Here is a 14,420-nt window from a genome sequence, read left to right as displayed (position 1 = left end):
AATTTTAGAATTAAGTTCAGACTAGTGCTAAATGTTGTTTAACAACCTGTGATTTTCAAATGCTGTATTTATATTTCTGTATAGTAGTAATAGTGGTAATAGTACATGAAAGGCACAAACTGGTGCTCTAACTCAATGACACAAGGAATGTTTTATTGAGTCAATTACGTACCACATGAGCCAGAAAGCAAAGGAGAAAGTTTATTTTACCTGGAAAATATCTCTGCTTCCTTTCTGCTCCATTGAATATGCACACAAAAGAAAGTAAATTTGATCCTTGTCCTCAATTGGGACCAAAAACTGAGAAGTTAACAGTGTTATCTAAAATAACCTTAAAAAAAATAACCTTGTAAAATATCTCTCAGCATTTTAACCGAGCTCAATGTGTCTTTATCAGGTTTTACTATGAAAATTCTGCACCAGTGTCACTGCTGTTTTGATGAGTGTGGACATTCTTATCGACAGATGCTTCCTGACTGTAACAGTTCATTTCCTTGATACGGCTCTTGTCCGCTGTACTGATGTTTAGTTCCTCGGGACACCGGGACATTAATGTTTCCACTGTTGCCAGGAAACAGCGTGGCAACAGGCCATGAAGGGACAGAAAGAATAGCTCTGACAAAGGAGGGGTCCACTTCCCCTTTTTCCTGCTGCTTGGTAACTGGGCTCAATTTGCACTGTAAAAGAAAAACCCTGGGTTGTTTTGTGTTCGAATAGAAGAAGAAAGTTTTCAGATCATTTATATAAACAACACCACCACAATGTTGCATTGAAAAAGTTACATTAGTAAAATTATGCAGTAGCATTAGCTAAACGTGCTTAGGCTGGGTTGCACCAACATGGATTAACTGTTAAACCTGATTAAATTAACCTTTAATTTTAAATTAGGTTGCACCAAACTTTTAAACTAGGTTAAAATTATTAGTTAAATTAACCTCTGTTTAATCTAAATTTAAATGATTATTTTTACTTTACTGTGCTGTTTTAAATCTGTTTATTTATTGATTTACTTACGTGCTTATTTACTGACTTACTTTTGTGTAAGCAAACATCTCCATAATGATCAATCTCTAGTTTTGGTTTTCATCAATACACTTGGATTTTCTACACTGACAATAGTTTTTAAATGTGCAACAGAACTTTTCCCTAATCTTAAATCTGGATTTATTCATTTTAAATCTAGTTTTACTAAACTTTGATTAGAACAAATCCCACATTTAAGTTTTTGTTGGTGCAACCCAGTCTTAGTATTACAAAGTAAAAAGTACTCAATGCAGAAGAAACTGTAAGTTGTATACTGTTGTTATATTATTATATCATTAATGTGTAACTGGTATTTTACAGTTACCAAGGTAATCATAATTTTAACAACATATAGTGTATTGTAATAACAATGCACAGAGAAGTCACATGCTAAATAAAGTCTAACTGTATAGCTGTCAAATGAGTGGAATAAAAATGGGTGAATAATGTGATAATTAAAAGAACTCAAAACTGTTCAGCTGTCTGACTCAGTGACGTCTTTGCAGATAATCAAAACAGAGCCTGAGCAAACCTGCAAACATAAGTATTTTGGAAATCTGCTTCTGAAAAAGTTGAGGAAAGGCCTTTGTTTGCTTGTGTGGACTCCAGGAAGAGTAGTTGCTACCTTGGTAGTGTAGAGTGGGGATGCAAATAATAAAAGAAAAGTTCTGTAAAGGAAATGTTACAGACAGCAGTAAATGTCAGAGTAATGGACTGTTAAGGGTTTTCCTGGAAGGCCTCCTGATGTAAAATAATGTAGAGATAAGAAAACTGTATCGTAGTATGCTCAGTATTTCATTATGTTGTTTGATCCAATATGGACAGTCAGTCTGAGTGAGATCCATGTTTAATTAAACACCATTTCCCTAGAAGCAGATAAGAAAATGGTGGCTGAATAGTTGTTTGTCACACAGCCAAATAATTTGTCTGTGTTTGCATGATGTAAATGTTACACGCTTTTGTTCTCAATGAAAAGCAGGTATTCATTCTGAACCAGGAAATGATTTACTTAAGCCGGAAACATGAGCTTTTCATTACATCATGAACCAGCCATGAACAGTACATTTACAGTGCATTATTTATCTTTCTACAACACAGGAATGTATGAGAAAAAGCAAAGTGCAGTACCCTTATGCTACTTAAGAAACAAAAATAACACATCTGCAAAATGGATGAATAAAATTAAAATTAGAAAATTAAATCATGTTCAATTGTGGATTGCGGAGGATGAGTTTAGGAGTGTCAGCCTGAGATCAAGTCAAAATCACATCTGAAAAGAAAAGGTAATAATAAAGTTAATGTTTACAACTTCTTGTGCACAAGTGGCCAAAAAAAAAAAAAAAAAAAAAAAAAAAAAAATTAACTAAGGCAACTTTAGAAGATTTACCAGATTCTGTAACTATGGTGACTAACACTGAAATTCATCTTACATTAACAGGCACCACAACATTTATGCATGTGTGTACAGAAGTTATGTTTTTAACAGTATCAATGATTTTTTAAATTTTTTTTAAACATGCTAGAAGCCTGTCTGGCTCTTGGGAGTGTTGGTCTGTCGGTCCACCATTTTTGCCCAGAATGAAATATTTCAACATCTCATCAATTTTGTACAAACATTTTATGGTTCATGGATCCACATGACACTGGTGATCCTGTGACTGATGAGTACCTTAGGTGAAAAATAAGACAACATTTCAGAAAACAAACTGCAACAAAACAGTAGTATTGACACTCACATTCCCTGTCCAGATTTAACTGGGATGTTATTAAATGTTCTCACTGTACATTCATTGTCAGATTCAACTTGTTCATCATGGATCATGTATGACCACTTTTAGCTGACATTATTAAGCTTGATGGAAGTAGTCTGCCTACATTTAAACTGTGGCCTTAGTGACTGTGTACTTTATATATTCTTACAGGTGAGAGTTTCTGTCCCATTATTTGAAAACAGACCATTCTTGTATATTTTTGTGCAAAGTGCTTTTTAAGGCACTAAAAAGTCTAAAGTTGCGATGCCCTGAAAACCCTTGCACTTTTAAAATCACTGTGGGGCAGCTGTTAACCACCGCCGCAGCCTCTGGTTCAACTGCTGCCCTATGCATCGTGTTACTGCCCAAGACAAAAGTATCGAACAAATAAAAAATAAAGGAAATAAAGGACAATCATAGCCACAGAAATGAATGTATGCCCATTCCCTCAAGGAGCCCTGCCCCTCCGAGCTCAGCAGCCCTGCTCTCCTCAGTCCTTTGTCCACACTGGGAATGAGTTTTTCGCTGAAGTCCCACAGTCGTGTGTCCTTAATGAGCTGCTCCCGTGTTAACCCGTCCTGGTGAGGCGCGCGGACATGAATGAGCCGACAAACGTCTAGTGGGACCTTGTACGTTTTTCCAAAACTCTGGAGTACATCATGCACTGACGTCTGCTCCACCATCCTGTGATGCACAGAGACATTAATGAGTTAAGTGAAATTCTTAAATACTGAAAATGTAACATTCAGTCATCTATTGCAAAGTCAGCCATGACTTTGTCACATCACAATAAGAAAAGCAGGCTGGGCTGCCATTGTTAATTTTATTGCACTTGAGTCAACTGTCCTCTCAACCTTATTGACCAGTTCTAAAAATATTTACTGGGACTCTAGTATGTTGTGTGGAATGTCATCACAAGGGACAGTTCACATAAATGGCACTACACATAAGATAAAAACATGCATTTTTGATTTGGTCATGAATGGTCCTTTTAATGTAATTTTACAGCATTTGAACAATGGGCCTCATGCAAGAACAGTTTGGTATTCTTATCTTAAATTTCTCTTTTTCTTTTCGTACGATGGTCTCGTATGAACACACCACGTCAGATTCAACAAACACTTCTAACTTCTGAAAACTGTGTAAATTATCCACCTGTGCGTATTTGACTGCATGTGAATGAGACTTGTAAATTAGCATAATTAACGCCACAATAATACCACATAAGGCTGTGCTTCCTGCTGCATATGTCAGGAACTGTTGACACATGAGAGAAAAACGAGTTTGGAGTTTGACATCCTGCCTTCAGAGATCCATGAAGGAAAATCTGCCATTTTAATAGCATCAACTCAAAATGTCTTCAAACCAATGAAATATACAGTCAGTGAAAAACTTTGGTTTTCATAACAGCAGACTGACTGGACACGACTCTACGACAGGTCTGGATCACTTCAAAACTGTGTTCGTATCTGAAAGAAAATTCAAAATACGAGAAAATTGGTGAATGCCACAAGTTCTCTTAAATCACTCGTACGCACCACTTAAGAACAAATCTGTTCATACGAGCAGTTCTTGCATGAGGCCCAATGTTTTACTCTGACATGTAAAGTGTTTTACAAAAAGACTTGAAGCCAAATGTATTATTTATTCACAGTGTGGTTCCTGAGTTTGTAACTTTTCAGTCTGACAAATTCAGTCCTACCTTGGCTGAATTATCATCTTGCGTAGGTGGGATTTCTTTTCGTCAGGTTTCTCTCTGTAGATGTGCTCCAGAATATTAACTCCTGGCACCCCGTTCCACTGAGGCAAGTGAAACCTCCCTTCTGGGTCAAACTGTGTCGTAGGAAAGACACTGTTCTCGATGAAAAACACCCCTGTCTGCAGAATGTGACACAGCATGGAACACGGAAAGAGAATATAAATATCAAATATGATCCTAAAGTTTGGGTTTTAATGTAATATTTGTTGAATGCACACCAAAAATACCGTACATCTGGATGCTGCTGTTGGAGCATGTCCATGAGAGGCTTTAGGCTGTCATGTTTGTACGGCATTATAATCTCATCAATATCATTCAACAGGACGTAGCGAGAGTCCATGGATCTGTAAATGCACTCATTGAGTGTGGTTATCTGGCCATAGTAGTGCAGGTCTCCTCCACTAACTGAGTGGTTCCAGCCACTGGATGAATTCAGATGCTGGTTAATGGGCCAAGGAACGATCTCCACAAAGCCCTCCTGTTGGTAGCTCTGCAACAGGCGGTCGAGGTCTGGGCCACAGCTGCTGTTATAGATCACCACCCTGTCCACACCCAGCAACCTGTCGCAAGGTGAGGTATAGACTGGGGTTGGATCACCCAAAAGACAAAAACAGAACATATTTTGTCATTTAGCTCTAGCTGTATCTATCCATGTAGACAGCCTTGGATTTGTGATATTCATCGAGGACATTTCTGCCTCCAAAATGGAGAAGGGAGGAAGGAAACATTGTCTTGGCTGCACCAAAAAAGAGGCAAAAGGCTCATAAAGAGCGAGAAACTGAGCTCCTTTAATTAGTCTCACATCCTGCACACAAAAACAGGCGCATATATGTATATTAGCTCTAGTAGATGGTAAAACTACCAACAACAACAAGTAAGAATCTGTGGACTCACCTGTTAGCTAACCACTCACGTGAGGCAGAAATGAGAGCATGCCAAGACTATACTGAACAGCACTGACATTGCTGGCCACACACGTTCATGTAACCTGACTTTTTCTTTTTGGTGGTTTGTGGTGTTGTTGCCGTACTGACCTGTACATCTCCAGGCTCTGTGCAAACTGAAGCACATTGTTGTAGCCTCCAAACAGTGTGGACACACAGACTGTGAAATTAAACTGAAAGTTGTCCCCCTTGGTCTTCTGGTTTCTGATAGGAAGCCAAGTTTGGTTATATACCATCGCATTGTCTGTCTGAAGACTCACATGTGTAGCGGTGCAGCTTTCAGGAATCTTACACATGACATCTGTCGTGACGAAGGGAAAACCAAAGTATTCTGGGTGCTTTACAATTCTTGCTGGAGTCGGAGTTGATGACTGGCCCGTGCAGCACAAAACACAGTGAAGGGGCTGGATGGAGTCTATCTTAAATACGGCAATGATGCGTAAATCAAAGCCCTCCACTCTCTGGTCCATGTAGGCTGACACCAGTAAGTGCTTGGTGTTGTTGAGGGGGGTGATGCTCTCTTCAGATATCTGGAGGGGACATGTGTTTGGAGGTGCAAAGAAGAACTTAAACCATGTGCCTATCATCACAGCCATGAGTGATATGACTATGATGATGAGGGAGTCGAGCCATCTTATCATCATGTGTTTGTTCATCCAGCCACGGACGAGACAGATTCCCAACCTGAGGCAGAAATAGAGAGTTAGAGAGATTAAAGATTTGCTTTGAAGAACAAAGCAAACACACCGATGGCCAAACCTGGGCTCTGTGCAATCTCCTTGACAGGTGTGAATGTGATCAGTGAAACCTTATTTCAAATAACAGTTTAATTCTGTTTTGAGAGGTGCAACTCCAAAACACCCTTTGTTTTATTTCTATTTGTCTGATGTTTCACCAGCATATTTTCTTGGTCTCAATGTTGATCCTGGAGTTACCAGTTTATTACAGCCATTTGTACGATGTAATCTGTGGCTGCCTTTCTAACATTTAATCAGTAGCTGTAATAGCAGATGTAGATATCAACAATTGCTGTTTGACTAGTTGGAATTCCAATCCAGCATATCCATATTTTTGCCAATTCTAATTAAAGATATCTGCAAGTCGTTTCTCACTAGTCAAAATTAAATTATTAGAAATTGTTATGTTGAAGTTCTTTATGTAAAATTGTAATCCCATTGATGATTCTCATTTTTACTAAATATAACTGGAATCTGATCACACCTTTTTTACATGTCACTTTAACAGAATACAGTTACTTTTATTGTATTAAAATGACTTTAATAATCCCATTACATGTAATCAGTTACTCCCTAAGCCTGCCTGTTTCTTTCTTTGTTTTTCCAGCGTCAAAAAAATAAATAAATAAAAAGTAGTAAAAGTTAATACACTCTTTTCTCTCTTCTGCCGGGGAGCTCCTACAGCTCACTGAAGGACCCCTCTTCACCCTTCACCCCAGTTCACAAACCTCTGTTTTAGGACATTGGTTCCCTGTGGTTCTCAACCAACATGGGACTGATATACTGTTCATTTACGACGAGAAATTAACTCTACATTTACAGCAAACAGACAAACAAAAACTTTATAAACTGCTGTCCTCGTATTATAATAGGATTTCCTGAGGGTAAAGCCAGCAGAGCTCCACCTACGAGCTCACTCACTTATAAACTGATTCGTATTAGTTTGAAGATGAAGATGAAGATCATATTCACCTCACTGACAGTTGAAGAGAAGTCGAGGGCTGTACTACGAAGTTCAGCACAGCCAGGCTTTCTTTGCATGATCTGGATCGACAAAACCTAAAACCGCAGTCAGAGATAACGGGTATCATGACGGTGGTTATGAACTTGATTTGTTAACCCAGGCTTTCGTTTCACAGAAAACGGACGTTTGTTGCGTCATTTCACTCTTCTTCCGCATTAAAAGAAACGTTATGAGCTGTGGAAAACATACAAAATACATTACGGCAAAAGGCAACATTGTCGCTGCAAATAAAAGCAGGAGAAGAAGAATGTTGTTAGAAAGTTACTGATCGACTAAATGTGGTCTTAATGCTGCCGTTTATTCTAACATGAAAACTGCACATCAAACTATAAAACTTTATACAGCAGATTTAAACATGAAGAAGTCTGTCTGACACTGTCCTATGATGACAGAGACGTGGACATCACTGAAGTTTTTGACCAAACCAACGTAAAATGAGTGCAACTGATTTAAGATTGTCTGTGATAAATGATGATGAACTTTCTAATCAGTGATCTGAGCTGCAAAAACAAGACAAAACAGATAACAGTGGAAAGTATTCAAAGTGTCTGCAGTTGCTTCATCGTTATTTGTGTGTGGATTATATACGATGTCAATTTAAAGTGTTAATATGATCTGGAACAATCGGGACAAATGACTCTGCATCACCAAACGGAGGTTACCATCATGACAGCGCGGTGCAGACAGTTTGTGCCGCTGTTACATTACATTAAGTGACACTTTTACATTATATGGATTCGTTCGGTGATATTACAAACATACAGCTCAGCAACTTTTAATTTTTAACTAGTTTTTAATTTTTAATTAGTTTAACTAGTTAAAGAACGGCACTTTTTTTTTTTTTTTTTACAGATGATTTAATCTGAAACTCTGCACATATAACCTGCTCCCGACCAGGTTATGAGTTTAGCATCAGTTACCATGGTGATCTAGCCAGGTTAAAAGAGAGCCGCCCTCGTGACACTGAAAATCTTGGATTTAGACTCATCATATTAATCTCGCTTTCTAGTACACCCCCCAGGAAGAGTAGCTGCTACCTTGGTAGTGTAGAGTGGGGATCCAAATAATAATAATAAAAAAAGTTCTGTAAAGGAAATGTTACAGACAGCAGTAAATGTCAGAGTAATGGACTGTTAAGGGTTTTCCTGGAAGGCCTCCTGATGTAAAATAATGTAGAAATAAGAAAATGTATCGTAGTATGCTCAGTATTTCATTATGTTGTTTGATCCAATATGGAAAGTCAGTCTGCGAGTGAGATCCATGTTTAATTAAACACCATTTCCCTAGAAGCAGATAAGAACATGTTGGCTGAATAGTTGTTTGTCACACAGCCAAATAATTTGTCTGTGTTTGCATGATGTAAATGTTACACGCTTTTGTTCTCAATGAAAAGCAGGTATTCATTCTGAACCAGGAAATGATTTACTTAAGCCGGAAACATGAGCTTTTCATTACATCATGAGCCAGCCATGAACAGTACATGTACAGTGCATTATTAATCTTTCTACAACACAGGAATGTAAGAGAAAAAGTTAAGTGCAATCCCCTTATGCTACTTAAGAAACAAAAATAACACATCTGCAAAATGGATGAATAAAATTAAAATTAGTGTACAAACATTTTATGCTTCATGGATCCTCATGATACTGGTGATCCTATGACTGACGAGGACTTTAGGTGAAAAATAAGACAACATTTCAGAAAACAAACTGCAACAAAACAGTGGTATTGACACTCACATTCCCTGCCCAGATTTAACTGGGATGTTATTAAATGTTCTAACTGTACATTCATTGTCAGATTCAACTTGTTCATCATGGATCATGTATGTTTTCCTGAGGTAGTCATTGATGACTGGTAGCTGACATTAAGCTCGATGGAAGTAGTCCATCTACCTTTAAACTGTTGCCTTACTGTGCTTTATATATTCTTACAAGTGAGAGTTTCTGACCCATTATTAAAAAAATGTACCATAGTAGTGTATTTTTTATGGAAAGTGCTTTTTAAGGTACTAAAAAGTGTAAAGTTAGGATAGGGTTGTGGTGCCCTGAAAACCCTTGCACTTGCAAAATCAGCTCTGCCCCTCTGAGCTCAGCAGCCCTGCTCTCCTCAGTCCTTTGTCCACATTGGGAATCAGTTTTTCACTGAAGTCCCACAGTCGTTTGTCCACAATGAGCTGCTCCCGTGTTAACGTGCCCTGCAGAGGCGTGCGGACATGAATGAGCCGACAGACGTCTAGTGGGACCTTGTACTTTTTTCCAGAACTCTTGAGAACTGCATGCACTGACGTCTGCTCCACCATCCTGTGATGCACAGAGACATTAATGAGTTAGAGACCCATGAAGGAAAGTCTGTCATTTTAACAGAATCAGCAGTGGAAATAAAAGACCTGCTAAAGCAAATAAATGGGAGAAACGAGTGCTGTTAATGCCGTGTTAACTGAAGGTTGGACTGTCACTGAAATAAAGAAGAAATGTCTCGATATGAAAATGACTAAAGAGAAAAAAAAACTCGCCACAGCCAAATCAAGGGACGGTTGATGACTGCATCAAGAGGAGAGGGTTAAGGGGAAGTTTTCATCAGACAACAGAAGAAGTGAGGATGCTCGCCTGGACAGAGACTTCATAAAGCTGCTTGTGAAGATACCTCCATTTCACCTGACAGCAGGTAATAATACATCATTATGATTATAATTAATGATGATAGCTTTATATGTAAATTTACAATTATATTAAAATTTGAAATGTAGTCAAACAGGATAATGTCGACATAATTATGAAGTAATTTATTTTTCAAACTCAAAATGTATTAAAACTATTTAAATATAGAGCCATTAGTGAAAAACTTGGGTTTTGATAACAGCAGACTGACTGGACATGAATCTACGACAGGTCTACACCACTCGGAAATTGTGTTCGTATCTAAAAGAAAAATCAAAATATGAGAAAATTGGTGAATTCCACAAGTTCTCTTAAATCATTCATACGCACCACTTAAGAACAAATCTGTTCATATGAGCAGTTCCTGCAATATAGTGTTCTACAAAAAGACTTGAAGCCAAACGTATTATTTATTCACAGTGTGGTTCCTGAGTTTGTAACTTTTCAGTCTGACAAATTCAGTCTTACCTTGGCTGAATTATCATCTTGTATGGGTGGTATTTATTTCTGGCAGGATCCTCTCTGTAGATGTGCTCCAGAATATTAACTCCTGGCACCCCGTTCCACCGAGGCAAGTGAAACCTCCCACTTGGCTCAAAATGTTTCTTTGGAAAGATATGGTTCTCAACGAGGAACACCCCTGTCTGCAGAATGTGACACAGCATGGAAGAGAATATAAATATCAAATATGATCCTAAAGTTTGGGTATTAATGTAATATTTGTCGAATGCACAGCAAAAATACCGTACATTTGGATGCTGCTGTTGGAGCATGTCCATGAGAGGCTTTAGGCTGTCATGTTTGTACGGCATTATAATCTCATCAATGTCGTGCAACAGGACGTAGCGAGAGTCCATGGATCTGTAAATGCACTCATTAAGTGTGGTAATCTGGCCATAGTAGTGCAGGTCTCCTCCATGAACTGAGTGTTTCCAGCCACGGGATGGATTCAGATGCCGGTCGATGGGCCAAGGAACGATCTCCACAAAGCCCTCCTGTTGGTAGCTCCGCAACAGGCGGTCGAGGTCTGGGCCACAGCTGCTGTTATAGATCACCACCCTGTCCACACCCAGCAACCTGTCGCAAGGTGAGGAATAGATTAGGGTTGGATCACCCAGAAGACAAAAACAGAACATATTTTGTCATTTAGCTCTAGCTGTATCTATCCATGTAGACAGCCTTGGATTTGAGATATTAATCCGTTCCAATAAACTGGAGATGGACCGACTTTTGTTTGTGGAGCTCATGGCACTGAAAAAATGCAATAACTGATGTTTTGACCACCTGTCTGTAAATAACCAACCTGTTAATAGCTGAGAATAATTAGAGATGACAGTCTGACGCTGCTGTACTGTAACATTATGACTGTACTCCTGCAGCCTCCCATTCAAGGTGATGTTAGCTACCAGCGTTAGCTGTCACCAGCATCATTTAACTATAATTTCCCACTTATTCATGTATCTTATGTGCCTCAAATCAAAGTGTAATATCTTTGGTTATTAATACAGATGTTTCTAGTTTCTTATTCTGCATGATTTAAATGACAGAAGCTAATTCATATTTATTGTCATCAAAAATTAATTTACACTACTGTCAAGATAAAGGATTTTGGTTTTCTGGAGGCTCCTACATTCTTACTGCTCTCCTTTCAGGATCCCTTTCCACATGGGGAACCAGAGGAAAGTTCATTTGTTTTACAACCTGCCACACAGCAGCTTTTCTGCATTTCCCTTTTTCTCTCATGATGTCAAACTCTGATTATTCCTCTGGTCTGATGTATCATTACACAGCAGCAGGGCTGTCAGTTTGTTTTCAAAATTTTTATTTGATAAATGTATTGTAAAACTTTAATTCAGTTTCATAATTTATAGTCTATAAGCCCAACGGACCATTTGCAGTAGTTTGCCTTGCAGTCCAGCAGAGGGCGCTCCTACACTCGCCACTACTTTGAGCTTTTGATCAGAAAACTAAGCTAACAAATCAAAGCGGACGACACCAGCAAGCAAAGCTGCCAAATGTTTTTTAAGGCTTCAATCACTGCCCTCCTAATCAACATCCAAAGCAGTATTTGAATCCTGTTTTTGTTTTTTGAAGGGAGGAAGGAGACATTGTCTTGGCTACACCGAAAAAAGAGGCAAAAGGCTCATAAAGAGTGAGAAACTGAGCTCCTTTAATTAGTCTCAAAGCCTGCGCACATAAAAAACAGGCACATACACGTGATGTGAGCTCTGGTAGATGGTGAAACTACCAACAAAGAAAAGTGTGGACTCAATAGTTAGCTCATGAGAGCATGCCAAGACTATACTGACCTGACTTTTTCCAAAATATGACAGCCCTCCTCAGCAACAACAGTAACAGAAATGTTATGCAATCCAGTGGCTGCAACAGTACCTTTGCAAAGGTTATGATATTTAGGGTTTCTTTTTGGTGGTTTTGTGGTTTGTGGTGTTGTTGCTGTACTGACCTGTACATCTCCAGGCTCTGTGCAAACTGAAGCACATTGTTGTAACCTCCAAACAGTGTGGACACACAGACTGTGAAGTCAAACTGCAACTTCTTCTCCTCGCTCCCTTCAGTCTTCTGGTTTCTTATCGGTAACCAAGTTTGGTTAAATGCCATCGCTCTGTCTGGTCGAGCCTGAAGACTCACATGTGTAGCGCTGCAGTTTTGAGGAATCTGACACGTGACATCTGTCGTGACGAAGGGAAAACCAAAGTTGTCTGAGTGTTGTGAAATGTTTGTTGGAGTCGGAGTGGATGACTGGCCTGTGCAGCAGAAAAGGCAGTAAAGGTCCTGGATGGAGTCTCTCCTAAATATGCCAATGATGCGTAAATCAAAGCCCTCCACTCTCTGGTCCATGTAGGCTGACACCAGTAAGTGCTTGGTGATATTGAGGGGGGTGATGCTCTGTTCAGATATCCAGAGGGGACATGTGTTTGGAGGCTTAGGTGGCTTTAAGATGGACCTGTGCATTGTGGGTGTTCTCACAGTGATGAAGAGCATCAGGCAAAAAGTAGTAATGAAGAGGAAGAAAAACATTCTTCTGAATTTGTCTTTGCCCATCAAGCCACGGACAAGATAGACTCCCAACCTGAGGCAGAAATAGAAACCACAGAGATTAAAGATTTGCTTTGAAGAACAAAGCAAACACACCGATGGCTAAACCTGGGCTCTGTGCAATCTCCTTGACAGGTGTGAATGTGATCAGTGAAACTTTATTTCAAATAACAGTTTAATCCTGTTTTGAGACTCCAAAACACCCTTTGTTTTATTTCTATTTGTGTGATGTTTCACCAGCATATTTTCTTTGTCTCAATGTTGATCCTGGAGTTACCAGTTTATTGCAGCCATTTGTACAATGTAATCTGTGGCTGCCTTTTTAACATTTAATCAGTAGCTGCAACTCTAGATGCTTTTTTGACTAGTTAGAATCCTAATCCAACATATCCATGATTTTGACGAGTAGTAATTCTAATTAAAGATACCTACAAGTCCTTTCTCACTAGTCAGCCTTTGCAGTTCCTTGTGAATCCTCTGGCCTTCTCCACGAGGGCTCCAAACATAAACACTAGTCGAGTCTGTTATCTGGCCAGACAGTCTGACAACCAACTTACAACTGCAATAAAAGCTGTAGAGTCCCTGGTTTGGAAAAGGGAAATTTTAACTTTTGGGTGTAACCTGGGAGACCACACCATGAAGCTGTCTATTTTGGGCTCATTAGTATCCTACACTTTACAGCCACCTGACTCAATACAAACACATCATGTATAGGGTCAGTGTTTGGGTTAGCCACCATAAGTTCTCCTGCACGCTAGAAAAGGGGAAAGTGAGATGAGGTGTTTGCAATCTGCAAGTCGTCAGCCCAGCAACCAGCGATTGGTGACACTAACCCTAACCCTCTTCCTCCCATCCACCTGAGTCTGACAGTCTGAGAGATGTGAGCGTCAAGAAATACAACATTCTCAGACCTACTATCCTATTAAACAGAAAAATAAAACTGTACACCTTCAACCTGAATTAAAGTTTCTACATTTTACCAAAATAAGACAAGTTTAAATGCTTATCATTAAACACACTTCCCTCAAATTAGACAGAAAAACATGTAAAACTCACCTAAACCGTCTTTGTTAGTCTTTCCATTCTTCACACATTAACTGTGGTTTGGTCAAAATAAGCCACAATAGCAAAATAAAACCACAAATATTGCCCAAAAACCTTCCAATAAAAATAATCTTAAATGGACACAGTACATCACCTATTAACAGCCAACGTTAAGCAATAAGCTGTGTGTCAGACAGGCCCAATCAAATGCAAACACTGTCTCACAACAAGGCAGTGAGTATTTCCCGGTGAGAATGAATCTGCAGAAAATACTGCAAAACAGACAACTGTCTGTTCAACACATGGTGAACATTTTACCTGCACAACTGTCTTCACTTATCCTGGTTGCAACAGTTGAAGGTGGGCAGAGTTATGCTGCTGGGAATGATAAAGGCAGGGGTGTTCAAACTTTTTTCCCTTT

At 39.1% G+C, this 14,420-nt stretch overlaps 2 protein-coding genes across 2 annotated transcripts; both read right to left on the bottom strand.

Moving 5' to 3' along the window:
• Positions 1 to 3,189: 3,189 nt before the first annotated feature.
• Positions 3,190 to 7,329, bottom strand: LOC146310952 (uncharacterized). The gene is made up of 4 exons (XM_084742535.1): positions 7,187 to 7,329; positions 5,568 to 6,161; positions 4,477 to 5,093; positions 3,190 to 3,458 (listed from the first exon to the last, which is right to left on the bottom strand). Exons 1-3 carry the CDS (start codon positions 7,303 to 7,305, stop codon positions 4,490 to 4,492), a joined length of 1,317 nt encoding a protein of 438 aa, XP_084598661.1. The 5' UTR covers positions 7,306 to 7,329; the 3' UTR covers positions 3,190 to 3,458; positions 4,477 to 4,489.
• A 1,522-nt stretch (positions 7,330 to 8,851) lies between these two features.
• On the bottom strand, positions 8,852 to 13,005 carry LOC146310951 (uncharacterized). The gene is made up of 4 exons (XM_084742453.1): positions 12,363 to 13,005; positions 10,648 to 10,975; positions 10,367 to 10,542; positions 8,852 to 9,541 (listed from the first exon to the last, which is right to left on the bottom strand). The coding sequence occupies exons 1-4, from the start codon at positions 12,959 to 12,961 to the stop codon at positions 9,310 to 9,312; spliced, it is 1,335 nt and encodes a 444-aa protein (XP_084598579.1). The 5' UTR covers positions 12,962 to 13,005; the 3' UTR covers positions 8,852 to 9,309.
• Positions 13,006 to 14,420: the final 1,415 nt, after the last annotated feature.

This window comes from Lutjanus erythropterus, chromosome 18, assembly GCF_056507025.1.
Source record: "Lutjanus erythropterus isolate fLutEry1 chromosome 18, fLutEry1.hap2, whole genome shotgun sequence".
In the NCBI taxonomy this organism is placed as follows: Eukaryota; Metazoa; Chordata; class Actinopteri; order Lutjaniformes; family Lutjanidae; genus Lutjanus; species Lutjanus erythropterus.
Note: the sequence above shows the minus strand (reverse complement) of the source record. Positions and strands in the feature narration are given on the sequence as shown.

Excerpts from the sequence above, each read along its gene's own strand:
- LOC146310952 (XM_084742535.1), bottom strand. The coding sequence starts at position 7,305 with ATGATACCCGTTATCTCTGACTGCGGTTTTAGGTTTTGTCGATCCAGA. Across the intron at positions 6,162-7,186 it reads TCTCTTCAACTGTCAGTGAG|GTTGGGAATCTGTCTCGTCC; the intron begins GTGAATATGATC and ends TTTCTGCCTCAG. Across the intron at positions 5,094-5,567 it reads CAGAGCCTGGAGATGTACAG|GTTGCTGGGTGTGGACAGGG; the intron begins GTCAGTACGGCA and ends ACCTTGCGACAG.
- LOC146310951 (XM_084742453.1), bottom strand. The coding sequence starts at position 12,961 with ATGGGCAAAGACAAATTCAGAAGAATGTTTTTCTTCCTCTTCATTACT. Across the intron at positions 10,543-10,647 it reads TCCAACAGCAGCATCCAAAT|ACAGGGGTGTTCCTCGTTGA; the intron begins GTACGGTATTTT and ends CACATTCTGCAG. Across the intron at positions 9,542-10,366 it reads AAGATGATAATTCAGCCAAG|GATGGTGGAGCAGACGTCAG; the intron begins GTAAGACTGAAT and ends TGTGCATCACAG.